Source organism: Thalassophryne amazonica, chromosome 13 (assembly GCF_902500255.1).
Source record: "Thalassophryne amazonica chromosome 13, fThaAma1.1, whole genome shotgun sequence".
Lineage (NCBI taxonomy): Eukaryota > Metazoa > Chordata > Actinopteri > Batrachoidiformes > Batrachoididae > Thalassophryne > Thalassophryne amazonica.
In genome coordinates this window covers 70,344,876-70,361,921 of record NC_047115.1, presented here as the reverse complement: position 1 = coordinate 70,361,921, position 17,046 = coordinate 70,344,876, and the positions used below count along the sequence as shown (strand labels likewise).

At 39.9% G+C, this 17,046-nt stretch overlaps 1 protein-coding gene across 1 annotated transcript in view; it reads left to right on the top strand.

The window, feature by feature from the left end:
* thada (THADA armadillo repeat containing) overlaps window positions 1–17,046 on the top strand; it is a 281,569-nt gene that overhangs the window by 220,267 nt on the left and 44,256 nt on the right. Inside the window, 1 exon segment of the mRNA XM_034184530.1 lies at window positions 11,183–11,562. Within this exon segment, the coding sequence (XP_034040421.1) occupies window positions 11,183–11,562 (380 nt within the window).

The following is a 17,046-nucleotide window of genomic DNA, read 5'->3' as shown; positions in this document are numbered from 1 at the left end:
AAGTCATATTTACAACTAAATGTGGCTAAAACAAAAGATATGTCTGTGGACTTCCGACGACAGCTCACACCAGCTCAGGCTACCTTCATTAAGGGACAGCAGGTGGAGTCTGTGGAAACTTATAAGCATCTGGGGACTATAATTGATCACAAGCTAAACTTTAATGTTAATACTGACATGTTGTGTAAAAAGGGTCAACAATATTTGTTCTGTCTTCGTAAATTGTCTTATTTTCAAGTGGATAAGACTATTATGATACTTTTTTACAAATCTTGTATTGAGTCTGTTTTAACCTTTTCTATGTTGTGCTGGTATGGGAATCTCATTCTTAAGGCTAAAAATTCACTGGTTAAAATAGTGAAGGCCTGTGGAAAGGTACTGGGAGTACCACAGAGTACGTTGTCTGACCTATACCACAGACAAGTAAAGAGGAAAGCATTGAGTATATTGTCGAACTCTGCTCATCCTCTTTTTAGTGATTTTCAATATTTACCTTCTGGCTCACGGCTCAGGTTTCCCTCTGTGAAGGGTAACAGATTTAAGTTCTCTTTTGTTCCTGCAGCCATTGCTGTTCTGAATGCAGGCCAAGGAAGGAGGTAAAACTGGAATCATTTTAATGGACTGTATTTTAATGTTTGGACTGTAATTGTTTGTGATGCTGCACTATGGTAATGGTACTGGTGTGTGTTTTGTGTGTCATGTGCTTTTGATGTATTCTCAGGCTGCAGAACTGGTTGCCCCATGGGGGACACAAATAAAGTGAAAAGTGAAAGTGAAAAGTGAAATGTTTACCACTGTGTTACATCACCTTTCCTTCTAACAACACTCAATAAGCATTTGAGAACTGAGGACACTAATTGTTGAAGCTTTGTAGGTGGAATTCTTTCCCATTTTTGCTTGATGTACGACTTCAGTTGTTCAACAGTCCGGGGTCTCCGTTGTTGTATTTTGCGCTTCATAATGCACCACACATTTTCAATGGGCGACAGGTCTGGACTGCAGGCAGGCCAGTCTAGTACACGTGCAGAATGTGGGTTGGCATTGTCTTGCTAAAATAAGCAGGGACGTCCCTGAAAAAGACGTTGCTTGGATGGCAGCATGTGTTGCTCCAAAACCTGGATGTACCTTTCAGCATTGATATCACAGGTGTGTAAGTTGCCCATGCCATGGGCACAAACACACCCCCATACCATCATAGATGCTGGCTTTTGAACTTTGCGCTGGTAACAATCTGGATGGTCCTTTTTCTCTTTTGTCCGGAGGACATGATGTCCATGATTTCCAAAAACAATTTGAAATGTGGACTCATCAGACCACAGCACACTTTTCCACTTTGCGTCTCTCCATTTCAAATGAGCTCGGGCCCAGAGAAGGCAGCAGCGTTTCTGGATGTTGTTGATGTATGGCTTTCACTTTGCATGGTAGAGTTTTAACTTGCACTTGTAGGTGTAGTGACGAACTGTGTTAACTGACATTGTTTTTCTTAAGTGTTCCTGAGCCCACACGGTAAGATCCTTTACACAATGATGTCGGTTTTTAATGCAGTGGGATCGAAGGTCACGGGCATTCAATGTTGGTTTTTGGCCTTGCCGCTTACATGTACAAAGTTCTCCAGATTCTCTGAATCTTCTGATTATATTATGGACTGTAGATGATGGAATCCCTAAATTCCTTGCAACTGAATGTTGAGAAACATTGTTCTTAAACTGTTGGACTACACAGCTGTTCACAAAGTGGTGATCCTAGCGCCATCTTTGCTTGTGAATGGCTGAGCCTTTTGCGGGATGCTCCTTTTATATCCAATCATGACACTCACCTGTTTCCAATTAGGTGTTATTTAAGCATTTATCAACTTTTCCAGTCTTTTTTGCCCCGTCCCAACTTTTTTGAAACATGTTGCAGGCATCCATTTCAAAATGAGCAAATATTTGCACAAAAACAATAAAGTTTATCAGTTTGAAAATTAAATATCTTGTCTTTGTGGTGTATTCAATTGAATATTGGTTGCAGAGGATTTGCAAATCATTGTATTCAGTGTTTATTTACATTTTACACAACGTCCAAACTTCATTGGAATTGGCGTAAATATGACAATGTAGTTGTGTTATATTAAAGGACGTGAGTACTTTTATGCATGCTTTTGTTCTGTGTTCTATATTTTTATTTAATTTAAAGCATGTTGTTTATGTCTGTTTTTCCTTTGAGATCAAAGAACAGAATTTAGAAAATCTTTGTTGACTTTTTTGTGGTCATAACAGTAAGAATTTACCAGCTGCTGTAACTTAATTTAAAAAATTTGCCATCTTCTAGCTTCATATTATTTACATCACTTCGTGCCTTTAAGGACAATGAGCCACAGTGAAATGCACTTTTAGAGTAAGTGGAGGGAGGAGCCCTAATTGTGGAGCTCCATCAACATGAGAACGTCGACTGCGTCACACTGTCAGACACACACACACGCACGCTGTCTGGGTTTGTTTTTCTGCGTGGTGAGCGATAGTGGAAGTTGATGTGAAATCCAGCTGGGCGCTTACATGTCGGCACACGTGATTGTTGCAAAGCCTGAAACAGTCAGTTCTGAGTGAGCTGCAGTCACAGTTGGAGAAGCAGTGATGAGCTGAAAAGGTTTTTGCAGCTTCACGTCCGTCTGTTAAAGCACTTTTTGTGTCCAGCACACATACTCTACATTCTTAAACACTGTTACGGTGTGCAGTATATGTGGCAACTCCACACGTGCTTACCCGGGGAACCTTCTTAAATTGCGTGCAGTCATGCTTAGGTGGGACAGAAGGATTCCGGTCCACTTCACTTTGGATTCTGAAGTCTTCCCCAGCGTGCTGACCTCCCTCCCTCCCTCCATTCAGACTTGATTAAATTCTCATCATCTGTAAGGTTGACTCATGTTTATTTAAAACACGTGGTTAAAATTTGCTTAAACATTTGAAATCTTGACTTTTTTTCCTCCTCCTCACATTCAAACTTTTACACAGGTTAGAACATATAACCCACTGATGTTGTCAATTCATGGTAAAGCGTTGCTTACTGTGTAATAATTTGACTTTGTTTTTTTCTATGTTTATCATTTGTATGTGTTTGCATAAGCTTTGGTGTGCGTCATTCAGTCATAGCTTGAAAGTTCGAGTGGTGAACCTGTGACCGAAACTGATATTTTGCTGATAAGCAGCAGTGTGAGAAGTGACAAGAGAAAAAAAAAACACTGATCAGAAATATATCAACACAGTTTCCACATTGTTGTTGTTTTATGTGGCCCTTAAAAAAGTTTGGCATGTTTCTCATCTATGAAACAAAGTCAAACTGCTAATAGGGAAAATGATTTCTTGCAACATCCATCCATCCAGTTTTTGATTCCACTTATTCCAGTTTAGGGTCACGAGGGGGCTGGAGCCTATCCCAGCAGTCACTGGGCGAGAGGCAGGATACACTGTGGACAGAGGGCCGACACATATAGACAGACAAACTCCTTCACACTCTCATTCACACCTATGGTCAATTTAGGCTCACCAATCCAACTAACGTGCATGTCTGCAACTTGCAAGTGGGAGGAAGCTGGAGCACCCAGAGGGAACCCACAGAAACACGGGGAGAAGATGCAAATGCCACACTGAAAGGACCATTTTGGAAGCAAACCTTCTCGCTGTGAGGCCGCAGCGCTAACCACTAAGCCACCGGAATTTCCTACTTACTCATTAATCTGATTGTGTGCACGCACACAGTCTGATAGTTGTTTTTCTATCATATTTTGTATATTTGTTATAGTACAAAGAATTTTAAATGTCAGTTGTTTGCACGCATTGACCTTTGGCCCAAATAGCCTTTTGTTGAACACACTGGCACACCGAGAGCAGCACCCATGCCAGCTTTTCTTATTAATAACACAAACTTGGCCAATCTGGAGGCTTTGTAATTAACTCAGTCAGTCCATGTTTCAAAGATTCCTGAAGTATTGAGTTGTATTCACAGCAGAAAGGATTCTGGGCACAATCTGCCTGTAGGGTTGCACAATAGAGACAGAAAGACAAGTTTAAGTAAAGACAGCTGTGGGCAGAGAAAAGCTGTTTATGATCAGACATGGGGGGGTTTCCATTCAAATAGCCTGCATAGGAATGCCTATCGAACCCTCCGTAAACACTTTGAATAAATACCATCACTTTAAAAGTGGCTATGTGTACATTTTTGTGAAAATCCGATATGAATCAGAACAGTAGCATCACATTTGAATGAGCCTTTACAAAGTTTAATCAGTGAGTTGTTTTTTTTAGAATGCAAACTCCCCTGCAGTAGGCAGAAGCTAATGAGCTGATTGTTATTGGATAGGCCAGTAAGAACTGGGTAAACCTCAATGCTAAATGCAAATATACATTCATACAGCTAATAATACAGTTAGCTGTAGCAAACTCCTGTAACTCAGAAGAAAATTGTCCCCACTTTCACCAGTTGTATTACAATAGACAAAGTAAACACTGAAACTAACTGACAGAGGCTGTTGCATTTTGAGAGTATTGGCACTCACTTTTCCTTGTAATTTTATGTGGGAATGTAAATTTATAAATTTAGAATAAGAATATAAATTCTTATTTAATTATGATTAAGTTTTTGTTTTTAGATTTTGTGTTTGTAAGCCTCTCAGGACTGTACGCTGGTGTAACTTCTAGCCAAAGTGCTAGTAACAAATGGAGCTATTTTCATATTGACATTTATATAATTTTCACAAAAGTATCACAAAATTTTGTGACATAGTTTTATGTCTACATTGTTCGTCTCTACGGTGTCTGTTGTTTTCCATAAATGTAATGAAGGATCTGATGTTTACGACAGGGGATTTGTCTTTGACACGCTCCCTTTCTCGTTGAGCCATCTTACTCCTCTCTTCATCGTTGGTGTCATTACTGTGCCCTTAGTGCCATTATAACTATTAAGCTATGCTTATTTAGCCCCAGACCCACTTTGAGGATCAGGTTCCATAGTAACCTGGCCTGTCTCCACGGTATCCCAGCCCATCTCTGGAGGAATGTAGCGTTTCCCGCACTTTTGTAAGGCCACGTTTTGAGTGCCGCAGCAGGGACAGATTGAGTTGCATGGGGTTTCATAAACTTTGTGTGTGTGGGTGTACATTAAAATAATTGAGTTGGCTGTCAAAGCAGGGCCTGTGTGCAGTCCTGGAGCAATACTTTAGGGAGGAGCACAGCTTTAGAATAGCACTGAGTTACCCTGCCTCTGGATTATACTTATGTTTCAGAGGAGGTGCATGTAGGTTGTGTGTGTGCTAGTGTGTGTTTGTGTCTATCACTTCCCAAGAGTGGATATTCACAGGTGGCGCATTTGGCACAGCCGCGGGCATTTCCAAACAGACACTGACGCAGCCTTTCCTATAAAAGCCAAAATAGAAAGTAAAAGAGTACACTGGCTTCTTCATCAGTCCTGTGTGTTGTCCCCATGGGTTGACTGCACAAAGGGGATGATGTTTGTTTGGTTAACATGCAGAGATGTCTGAAGATGTCGGAAGAATTTATATCAGATCCTGATTATTTAAAGAGGTATACTCTGGTAAAGTAAAATCAAAATGAGGCAAAAATTTAATTATAATATAATTTCATGGAAAACTGTTACACAGAAATTCATTGTACAGCTGCTGGATGTCTTGTCAAGTTTCAGTTTGTCAACAGAACAAATCACAAAAGTTGTAAAAATAACATAACTTAAGTGAAGCCAAAAAACAAAAACATTTGGGACTGAAATGTGTTTTTTGCAGTGCTGGTGCTTGGAATATTAACCCCCAACTAACAAACTGAACACCCCTCTGTGTTAATTATGGACAATCACCGTGTTTGTAACATTGTTGATTCCTGTCTGTTAATATTCTCAGGCTTTCTTTCATTTTTTATAGAGCAGAGGAGGTTTAAAGCATTAATGTAGGGCTAGGCACATAAACACATTAATTTCCAACAGCCAACATTTATTTTCTCACGTTATTTTTACCCGAAGCCATCAAAATATGACCATCGGTATCGAGGCTTTTCATCCGAATGTCCGTCCATGCTGTCCGTCCGTCTGTGCTTAGCATAAGTCCAGTGCTATTACTGCCTTTAGTCTTCAAATTCAAAGGGAGGATTCTTGGGACACAGACCTTCACAAGGTCAAAGATGGCTAACCCTTGACCTATTTTAAGAGGTCAAAAAAATCACATTCTTTTTCCTATTTTATACTATGAATCATGCAAATCTGTTTTTTTGGGGGGGTGACAGCCAATCAGAGGCACCATGACATCACTGGCTGGTCTCTTTCTGGCTAATTCAACATGGCAGAATCTGCTCCTAAACTGCTGTGCTTCTGAGTAAATCTAACATGTTTCTCATATATTTTGTAAAAGCTAGTGAGAAATAAACACTTCTAAAATTGAATACGCTGTTGTTGTAACCTGCTAACACCTTTGCTGTGATTTACAAGACATCTCGCAGACATCAGTGTGCACGCTTATCACACGTGGCCAAAGGTAACTTCTGCTCTTTTCAAAAGCTCATGTATGCACGCACAGGCACGTCCTCCTGCAGACACCATTAAAATGTCAATAAAATATTGTTTTATTGATTGAGTTTATTCTGCAACCATCAATATAAACATACGAGGTGATATATCAGTAATACACGGATAACACAATAAAGCATAAATGCTTATTTCCATTGTGGCCCTTGTGAAATTATCATATGACACAATAGAGGGCTTGATTGAACATGTACAAATTAAATAAGACAATAGGATCTTAATAATTAATGTAATATAAATGTATAATTAATTGCAGACACACACACACACACACACATATATATAGTTTGCACTGGGATGCCAATTAAACAACTGTAAATTATAAAGAAGACATTTTAGCACTGCACTATATTTTGAGCTCTCAAGGTGTTACAAATTTGTTGCAAATTAGGTTATACAGTAGGTGGCAATTTTGAAATGAGTAGGTGGTGGAAGGCAAATTTGGGGGGGTCTGGAGGCCAAACCAAAAAAATGAGGAAAAAGAGGGTACTTTAATTTGCTTCTGGTGCATTTTGAGTGTGTTTTTTGTTGTATTAAACAGTTGTTTGTTGTATTAAAAAGTAAAGAAGTGAACAGAGCGAGTGACTGCATCACCACACCATATCAGAGTGCAGATTATAATGAGATGTTAAATCTATCATAAACGTACTTTTACAACTGCACACAAGAAGGAACGAACATGCAACTGTTTTATCAAGCCATGACAATATAAACATGATAAATAATTACCTTTTTAGATGGCTCCAAATGCTCTCTCCGTCTCGTTCAGCACACGCGCTCGAACAGCTGCTGCTTGAGCAGTCCTCTGTGATTCAGGAAGCAATTAGAGCTGTTTTCAACAGCTAACTCAAAAAGAAAATGATTAATCTGCCACAAAATAATTATTTTATATACGCAGCCTCCAGCGCACAGCACGTGGCAGCCGGTGGAACAAAGCACAGCTTCCAGCTGGGAACACAGTGGGTGGGATCATCACGGCGATGAGCGTACAAGTGCATGCATCAAAGTCGTGCAAGTGTCAGCGGGCCTTTACTCTGTTAGGTTAACATAGTTTAATCATGGAAACATTTTAAAAGTCACTGTTTGACGAAGTTGTCCAGCAGCATCAACAGGTGTTGTCCGGTTAGGAGCACAGTTTAAAGCACAGATGTTTGATAACACAGTGGATTACCTGACATTACCTTATTACAGTTGGTTACAGACATGCATTATGGGCATGAATGTCATGGAAATTTTGGGCTTTTAATGATTTCTTTGAACTGTTCTTTTACCAGGATGGAATGATTGCACAGCATGCATCATTAATGACTCTGGAAAAAAAAAAGAATTGGATGCACAAATTTGAAATTATTTTGGCTCTTCTTGAATCCAAACAGGGACAAAATTACAGGCTCAAATATATACATTCATGTGGTCAAATAGGTTAATAATTGCCTCATCTGACCTTAAAACATTTCACTAGAAGGCATTTGGCTTGCTCACATGGGCAACTGTGCATTTCAGTATAGCTTGAAGGTGTCAGTTTTGGAGCAGGGTTTTCTTTCTTGGTCGGCACCCTCTCAGTCCATGCTGAAGTAACACTTGCTTCACTGTGGACAGTGATGCTGGTATTCCAGCACTTTCCAGTTCATGGCAGGCCTGAGCCTTGGTGATTTGTGTGTTCTTCAACATAGTAACAAATTTTGTGACACATCTGACTAACGTGTACTTCCATACAGTTGTTTAAACTGATTATCTTGGAATCTGTAGTTGTTTAGAAATGGCTCCAAGAGACCTTCACAACTTGTGTAAATGTCCAATTATTTTTAGATCTTTACTTGGTTTCTTGGACTTTCCCATTGTTCTGAGTACTGCTCACTCCAGTGAGTGCTGTCAAATGCATCCCGGTAATGCTGGCAAAGAGAAACCACCTTTCATGATCATTTACGAGCAGTTAATAGACCTGGGCCTTTTTACATAAAAATACATTTTAGAACCATCAGCACCACTTGTTAAAGGATTTAAGTGAAGGTATGTGTATATTTGAGCCTGTATTTATAATTATGACCGTGTGTGAATTTGAGAAGATCCTAAATGAATTCAAACTTGTGCCCTCAATTCTTGTTTATAAAGTCAGTCATGATATATGCCCAACAATCATTCCACACAGGCAAAATAACAGTTCAAAGACATCATTAAAAGCCCGACATTACCATGGCATTCATGCCCATGATGACTTTATATTTATGTAAACTTTGACCACAACTATATCTTATGTTATCAATCAATAACTAGGTATTGTAGCTTAGTGTTAGTGTTAGATGGCTTCTTCTTTTGAAGTCAGCCTGCAAGAGTCGCTTGATTAAAAGCTTTAATGAGCGCTTCAAAGATTCCAGAGTGCTTTGCGCTACAGTCACGCTGGATAAACCACCCCTTAGCAGCACAGTTTAAAGCGCAGATGTCTGTGTTAAAGAGGGGCAATGGCAGCCGTGAAATTCCTACGCTGGAGTGCAGTCTCACACACACACACACACACAGAGGGGCTCCAGCACATTTGCACAGCAAAATATCACATCAGAATTTTTTTGTTAGATGTTTACTATAATAGCTGGCAGTTTTATGGTTTTAGGGGAGGTGATGGTCTAGTGGTTAAGGCATTGGGCTTGAGACCAGAAGATCCACGGTTTAAATCCCAGCCTGACTAGAAAATCACTAAGGGCCCTTAGCCAAGGTCTTTAATCCCCTACTGCTCCCGGTGTGTAGTGAGCACCTTGTATGGCAGCACCCTCACATCGGGGTGAATGTGAGGCATTATTGTAAAGTGCTTTGAGCGTCTGATGCAGATGGAAAAACGGTATATAAATGCAGTCCATTTATTTCACCATTTTAAGTGCAATAAACGTGAATCCTCTGGTCGCCGCCTTTAAATATAGTGATGCAACTGGCATCCTTGTAACTTCTTATCTGAACTTTGAGAGGCTGAAGCAGCACATCCAGGACAGGTTTCTGTCACAAGGATTTTTCCACCTAAGCCTGACTTTGATAAACTGATCCATGCTTTTCAGTAGCGGTTCAGATAATGTGTACCAAAACAATTAAGTCACCAACACATCCAGAACACAGCAGTCAGAGTCTGAGTCCTGACATTTATACATTACACACATTGGTCAGTCAACTCTAGGAGCATGCACTGGGGCTGTGCTTTACCGTATCCACAAAACCACAGAACTGCTTTGGGCCCTGGACGGCAACCACCCAGCCAAGTGAAATGTGGGCGTCGCCTTGGCCTTATCCAAATACTCAGGTCGCCAACACTCAGGCACCTACGTGCTGGATCATACACAGAGAAACGGGTCACATGGCTAATAGCTGATGCTCTCTCACAATGCATGTGACTCCTCATCATGTTCTCTCTTAGTAACCCCTCGTGTGATACAAAGTCATTCCAGTGGTACCCAAGGATCCTTAGAAGACAGCTAGTACCAAAGACAAACAGTCATCGTACACTTTAGAATTAATGTCAGAAAATTCCTCTTGTTTTTTTGAATGTGAAACACATTGAGTTGACTCATTCAGTAACGGAACATGCTGTAGAAATACAAGTGTTTTGTCTCTTGAAAGATCATCTTCAGCAACTGAAGCCGTGAGACTTTGTGTTAAAGCTACTTGGGGCTGTAAGAAAGCTGAATTAAACCTTCTGCACTTGTGGTGAACACACACACGACAGTCTGTTGGTTGTTTGAGTCTCAGACCTGCACTTGTACAGTGGATCGTCTGATCTGCACAGAACACCAATAACTAATCAAGAAGGAAAGGTTTGGTACCTTTACTGAACTGAACATTATGGTCTGACTCCTCTCAAGTGAAGAATGAAGTGACTGAATATGTCTTGGACTTCATTTACATAAATCATTAAGATACTGTAATCCTCCTCAAACAATGCTGTGCCAGTACTGTGTTGTAAATCTGTCTGGAATAGATTAGGCAGTTCTCATATACTGAGATAGAAGGAGACGAGTGAGGAAAGCCACCAAGACATACATTCCTGAAGGAGTTACGTATAGGCTTTTGTAGCTGGAAGAAGTTAGCACAGTACAACTTTTATCTGTTGTTCCACCATTTACACAACTTCTCATTGGACTGGCACAGGGAGTGATTTTCTTTAAAAGATGTGAAATATCATCTACAATTTCCCAAAGGGTACACTTGGTGGACCTGAGCCTAAATTTGATCAGTTTCCTTGATTGAAAAGCTACAGCTCCACAAGCTTATAATTCTCTCAGAATGTCAGTGTCTTGGTGACTTCCCTCACTACTCTCCTTCTTGCAGAGTCACTCGGTTTTTGAGAACAGCCTCCTTGTCACAGATTTACCACACAGTACAACACTATGTGTATTTCTGAATGATTGATATAAATGAAGTTCAAGACATATTCATGGATTTAGAATTGTTCATATATTGTCATGTTTATTTTTTGTTCACTGTGAGTTTCAAAGGCAGAATTTTAGTAATTTTAATACAAATAAGCCCGAATTCTTTTTTTGGTCATAAATGAATTAAAATGTGTAAAAGCCTTTTCACAGTAGTGTATAAGAACTGACTACTCACAGTTGTCATCTAAGAAAAACATTGTTTTCCTCAGATGTGGATGTTGCTGAGCTTCGTCGTGAGGGCTTGGCAGTCCTGATGGACTCGGATCTGGTCACCCCCAACAGATCTGTCACTGTTGTTGGACCCGGGAGCACCCAGTACCTGCTCAGCCTGGCTCAGGTGGCTTTCAGTGCCAGTGTGGAGATCCCTGAGCTCTGGTGTGGCCCTCAGTTCACGACACAGCTGCTGAAGTGCCTACTGCTGTGTCCCCAGTATGAAGTGAGGGAACTCACACTGGAGAAACTTCTGAGGAGGCTGGAGCAGCAGGAAGAAGATGAGATAAAGATGAGACCTGCATGGCTTGATGAGACCATCCTGACTAACCTGATGAGCCTGGCTCTTCATGAGACACACCCCCAGTGTCTGGCTAAGGTGAGACCGCACACAAAGACAATACACGACTCATATGTCTCTCTACATCATGGCTCTGTGCAATTTCCTGTGCTCCACACTTCTTTATGTGCATGTGTGTGTGAGACACACATTTAGCAAATGAATCTGGAACTGAAGGATCTCGCTGGAATAACTGAAGCTGTCCTACACTTGTTTTTGCTGGTTCAGATTTCACTGAACCATGATGACAATTACTACACATTGATTAAATGTTCAAATCCAGCTCGCAGAGTGTTGCGTGATAGAGTAATTGGCAGCAGAGGGACACGCCAAACGTGCTGCCAGAGAACTGATTTGCTTGCACGCCCACTCTCTCACTCAGTGACTTGTCGGCTAATCTGCACACACAAGAGGTTTTGCACTCATCTAAGACTTTGAGGGTAAATATTGTGTTTGCTGTTTAAAGTTAGAATTTTTTTGTTTGTTTGTTTTTATTTTACTCATAAACTGAGGCTGAACAAACCTGGAGGCCTGCGCTGGTCATGTTGTCATTGACACCCAGAGCAGCCTGGACTCAGTATTGTTATAACTGGCTGTGTGTTTGTGTATTTCCACATTTCAGCAGAGCAGACGGTGTGTGTTTTATGTGTGTTTTGTTAAGCCCTTTTGTGTCTGTGCGCGCATGTGTGTATGGAAGAATATGCTTCACTACGCACCGTTTAACAGCCCAGCCGTTCATGTTTAAAGTGTCGGCCCTGTTAAGTGGAGCCTCCCCTGTGCCACGGACACGCCATGCCAATGGGTCAGTTGCCATAGTTCGCCCTGGATTCCACTGAGGCATTCTGGCAGTGAGACTGGAGCGGCATTAGGTCAAGGGCACAGAGGGCGATCTGCTGTGGGATGTTCCTTTCAAAGTCTGCAGGCAACAAAACTTTCATCAGTCACCTCTGTGTACGTTTGTGCGTGTGTGTAACTTTGATCAAGGAGAAACTGGGGAGAGCTGACATTTGGAGAAACTAGGGAGAGCTGACATTTGCCGTATGGTATGTTTATGTATTTTGGGTCACAGATGAATGCTGCAAAAACGGAAAGTTGATAGGAGAAATTTTTTTTGGACTAATTAGGGATATTAGGTAACAACAGTGAATAATGGAAGGTGATATCACCATTAATCAGTCCCTGGTAACCAGACAAGCTCTGTACAAAGGAAATATTTCGACCTTGCCAATTGTAAAATATGACATCAACTAAATGTGCCAAATAATAAATACAATTACAGTAAAACCCACCTAAACTGTCATCATATAAACCGGATACTCATACAAGTCTCACTGTGTTTGTATGATTTTCAATGTAATAAACACCGTATATACTAGAATTTGTATAACGGATTTTCACTCACATCGGACAAAATGTCCCATCCCATCATAATGCATTTCCATTAAACACTCCTCACATGTACCGGACGGAGCAGTCTGGATGTGCACAGTAACATTTTACATTTATTTTATTTATCTTACTCTTTTTAATCCAGTAACAGAGGTATGAAATGAAGTTCAGCACTGACACTCGCTGAATTGAGGAAAGTGGGACCGTATTTCCTTAATTAAGAGCCCTGCGGTTTATTTTATTTATTTATTTATTTATTGTATAAGACAAAGTTTATACTGTTTGGAAATCATAAGGGGAATGGTGATTTAGGAATCATGATAGATGGTGCCAATGTGGAGAGAGCTACAGATAAAAAGTGTTTGGGAACTAAGGACACTAATTGTGTCATTATTGGATATAAAAGGAGCATCCCCAAAAGGCTCAGCCATTCACAAGTAAAGATGGGGCAAGGATCACCACTTTGTGAACAACTGCGTGAAAAAATAGTCCAACAGTTTAAGAACAATGTTTCTCAACTCTCAGTTGCAGGGAATTTAGGGATTCCATCATCTACAGTCCATAATATAATCAGAAAATTCAGAGAATCTAGAGAACTTTCTACACGTAAGCAGCAAGACCGAAAACCAACATTGAATGCCCGTGACCTTCGATCCCTCAGGCAAAACTGCATTAAAAACCGACATCATTGTGTAAAGGAGGTTACCGCGTCGGCTCAGGAACACTTCAGAAAAGCATTGTCAGTTAACACAGTTTGTCGCTACATCTACAAGTGCAAGTTAAATCTCTACCATGTAAAGCGAAAGCCATACATCAACAACATCCAGAAACACTGCCGCCTTCTCTGGGCCCGAACTCATTTGAAATGGACAGACGCAAAGTGGAAAAGTGTGCTGTGGTCTGATGAGTCCACATTTCAAATTGTTTTTGGAAATCATGGATGTCGTGTCCTCCGGGCAAAAGACCATCCAGATTGTTACCAGCGCAAAGTTCAAAAGCCAGCATCTGTGATGGTATAGGGGTGTGTTAGTGCCCATGGCATGGGCAACTTACATATCTGTGATGGCACCATCAATGCTGAAAGGTACATCCAGGTTTTAGAGCAACACATGCTGCCATCCAAGCAACGTCTTTTTCAGGAACGTCCCTGCTTATTTCAGCAAGACAATGCCAAGGCCACATTTTTCACGTTACAACAGCGTGGCTTTGTAGTAAAGTGTGGCAGGTACTAGACTGGTCTGCCTGCAGTCCAGACCTGTCGCCCATGAAATGTGTGGTGCATTATGAAATGAAAAATACGACAACGAAGACCCTGGACTGTTGAACAACTAAAGTTGTACATCAAGCAAGAAATGGGAAAGAATTCCACTACAAGCTTCAACAAGTAGTTGTCCTTCAGGTTCCCAATGCTTATTGAGTGTTTGTAGAAGGAAAGGTGATTGTAACATAGTGGTAAACATACCACGTCCAGCTTTTTTTTTTAAATGTGTTGCAGGCATCCATTTCAAAATGAGCAAATATTTGCACAAAAACAGTAACGTGTATCAGTTTGGACATTAAATTCTGTCTGTGTGGGGTATTCAATTGAATATAGGCTGAAGAGGATTTTGCAAATCATTGTATTCTGTTTTTATTTACATTTCACACAATGTTCCCAACTTCAATGGAATTGGGGTTGTAGTATGTGTATAGAGACAGGGTATAAACATTAGGAAATATTTTATTTAATTTACTATTCATTACCTTTATTTATTTTATTTGTAATATTCACAAAAAGGAAACATGAAAATGGAAAGGGAAAAAAAATTTATGAGTAGTGTATATGTAAATATGTTTATTATGTAGGTATGTATGCATGTGTATATGCATAGATATATTTAAATCTCTTTGGTGTTAAAGATATGTAGATGTGGGTGTATTTATAATGTTACCCACAATTCATGGAGGGAAATTGAACGTACTGTAACCTTTGTCTTAGAGGTTGATGATTGTATAAAGAAGTGGGGCTTGTTGAGGGACAAATTAATCCAGAAAAAGCTACTGTTCCTATGTGCAATAAGACACCCATCAACGCAACAGAGAACTTTGAAAGGGTCACTCGCACATTGACGTTATTGCGTGGCCACAGAGTTACGGAGTTGTAGAAGCATACATCAGGCTTTATGATTTTAAGGTACCACTCCACAGCGGACTCAGAAAAAAGAGTGACTCGACAAAATGGTATCCTTTTTAATGCCCATAATGCCCTGTGCTATTTAACGCAGAACTATATTTTTTTCAGACAAAAGTTTTGACCCGGTCATTAAATGAGGCAGGTCCCGATCAAGTCAGGCATTTGATCAAGGAAATCGTAAGCCTAATTGGTGCTGGGGATTCGCCATAGACGTTTGGTGCCCTCCTGACTGTAACTAATCCGTAACATAATGTAACGGATTTTTGTCCATTTTATACATGTAGCGGACTTTCATTATAACGGACAAATTCTGCTAAATATGCAAGTTTTACTGTACACACACTTTCTCATTTTAATTTCCTGTCACTTCCAGTTAAAATCATGATGACACTACGCATAATTTATTACCACCCTTGAAAATGTCAGCTACCTATTTATAAACACTACCCAGTCTAGAGCCATGGATCCCCACGGGCAACGCGCTAGTCAAATGTAATATTCAGTGGATCTGCTGCAATGCATAACTGAGAAATATAAAAGTGTCAAGAAATATAAAGTCCATATAAAATAAAGCAAAGTTTATTTAAAAAATGTACTGTCCAAGACATTATTGTTATATTTTATATTTATTTTATTTGTTTTATTTTTTTTAATGCTGCAAACTGGATTGACCAAACAAAGTTTCATTGTATAACCTGCGATGACAATATAACGAGCTGTCTAAACTGATATGGTGCACCATGAGCATCAGCTGTGATGCTGATAGGCACATGGGTGTATTTCTCAATGCATGATTCAGAACTGATGGTTTTTCATTGCTGAAGTCCTGAGCAATGGGAGCAGGGTCAATGGATGTTCATTGGCTGCTGCAGATAGATGGATATTTTTGCGAGATAAGGGTGGAACACAGTTTCTCCCTGTATTGTTCCCAGGTGAGTTCTGTTGAGTAGTTCATTGAGATTAATATGGGCCATCACCGCAACTTGACATAACATTTGAAAATGGAATCCCAGAGGTGGGACAAAGTCGCTGTCAAGTTGCTAGCACAACTCAGTAGTCAAGTCGCAAATCAATTCCCAGACTGAGGGAGGCAAACGGACGTTTAGACATGCAGTGGAAAGAGAATAACTGCACAGTGGTACATTCATACTAATTTATCATTTTGTTGTCTGTATACATAATGTGTGTGCTGTAACATGCTCCAGTCATGTTGGAAAAGAAACTGCATGTTAAATCTTTGTAGTCTAAGGAACTGATGTGTGCTTATTTTCTTAACACACTTAATTGGAAAGTTGATGTCTAAATTCACAATGAATTTTTAGCAAGTTAAAAAAATCAAAATGTCAAAATTAATGCAGTGAATTTTCCTGGTTTTCTGGTTTAATTTGGATTGGGACTATTTACGTATTAACTCCATTGAAAGGCAATGAGAGTGTAACTGTCAGAAATTATAATGTTAATACATTTTGTATAAGTGAAGTCTTTTTAAATATTGTTCATGAAATGTATTGAATACAATAGTGATTTTCAGCACTTTCTATTTTTTTTATGGATGCCAGTTGTCAGTAATAACAGTTTACGGGGTATTAATTTGGAAATTTATTAGTTTAAAGCTGTTTTCATAATTGTTGTTTTCAGTGCCCCGGCTGCATAGAAAGAAGGAAAGCCAACCATGTCACAGCATGAGCTGTAGTGGTGTAATATCTGTTAATGCACATCTCTTAAGGCACTTGTTTATGCATAGGTTAGTATTTTCCACATCACCATTTAGTTCTTCAGTGTGTCTGCACGTGTGAGGTGGTGCATGATGGGACCTTATTAAAGGCATGTTGTAAAAGTCAGAAGCAGCAAACACAGTCCTGTTTAATGCTAAAATACGGGAGAAGGCAGGTTGAACTGGTAGTGAACACTGAAAAACACAAACAGGACTCAGATTTCATGAAAGTTTTATTTTTTGTTTT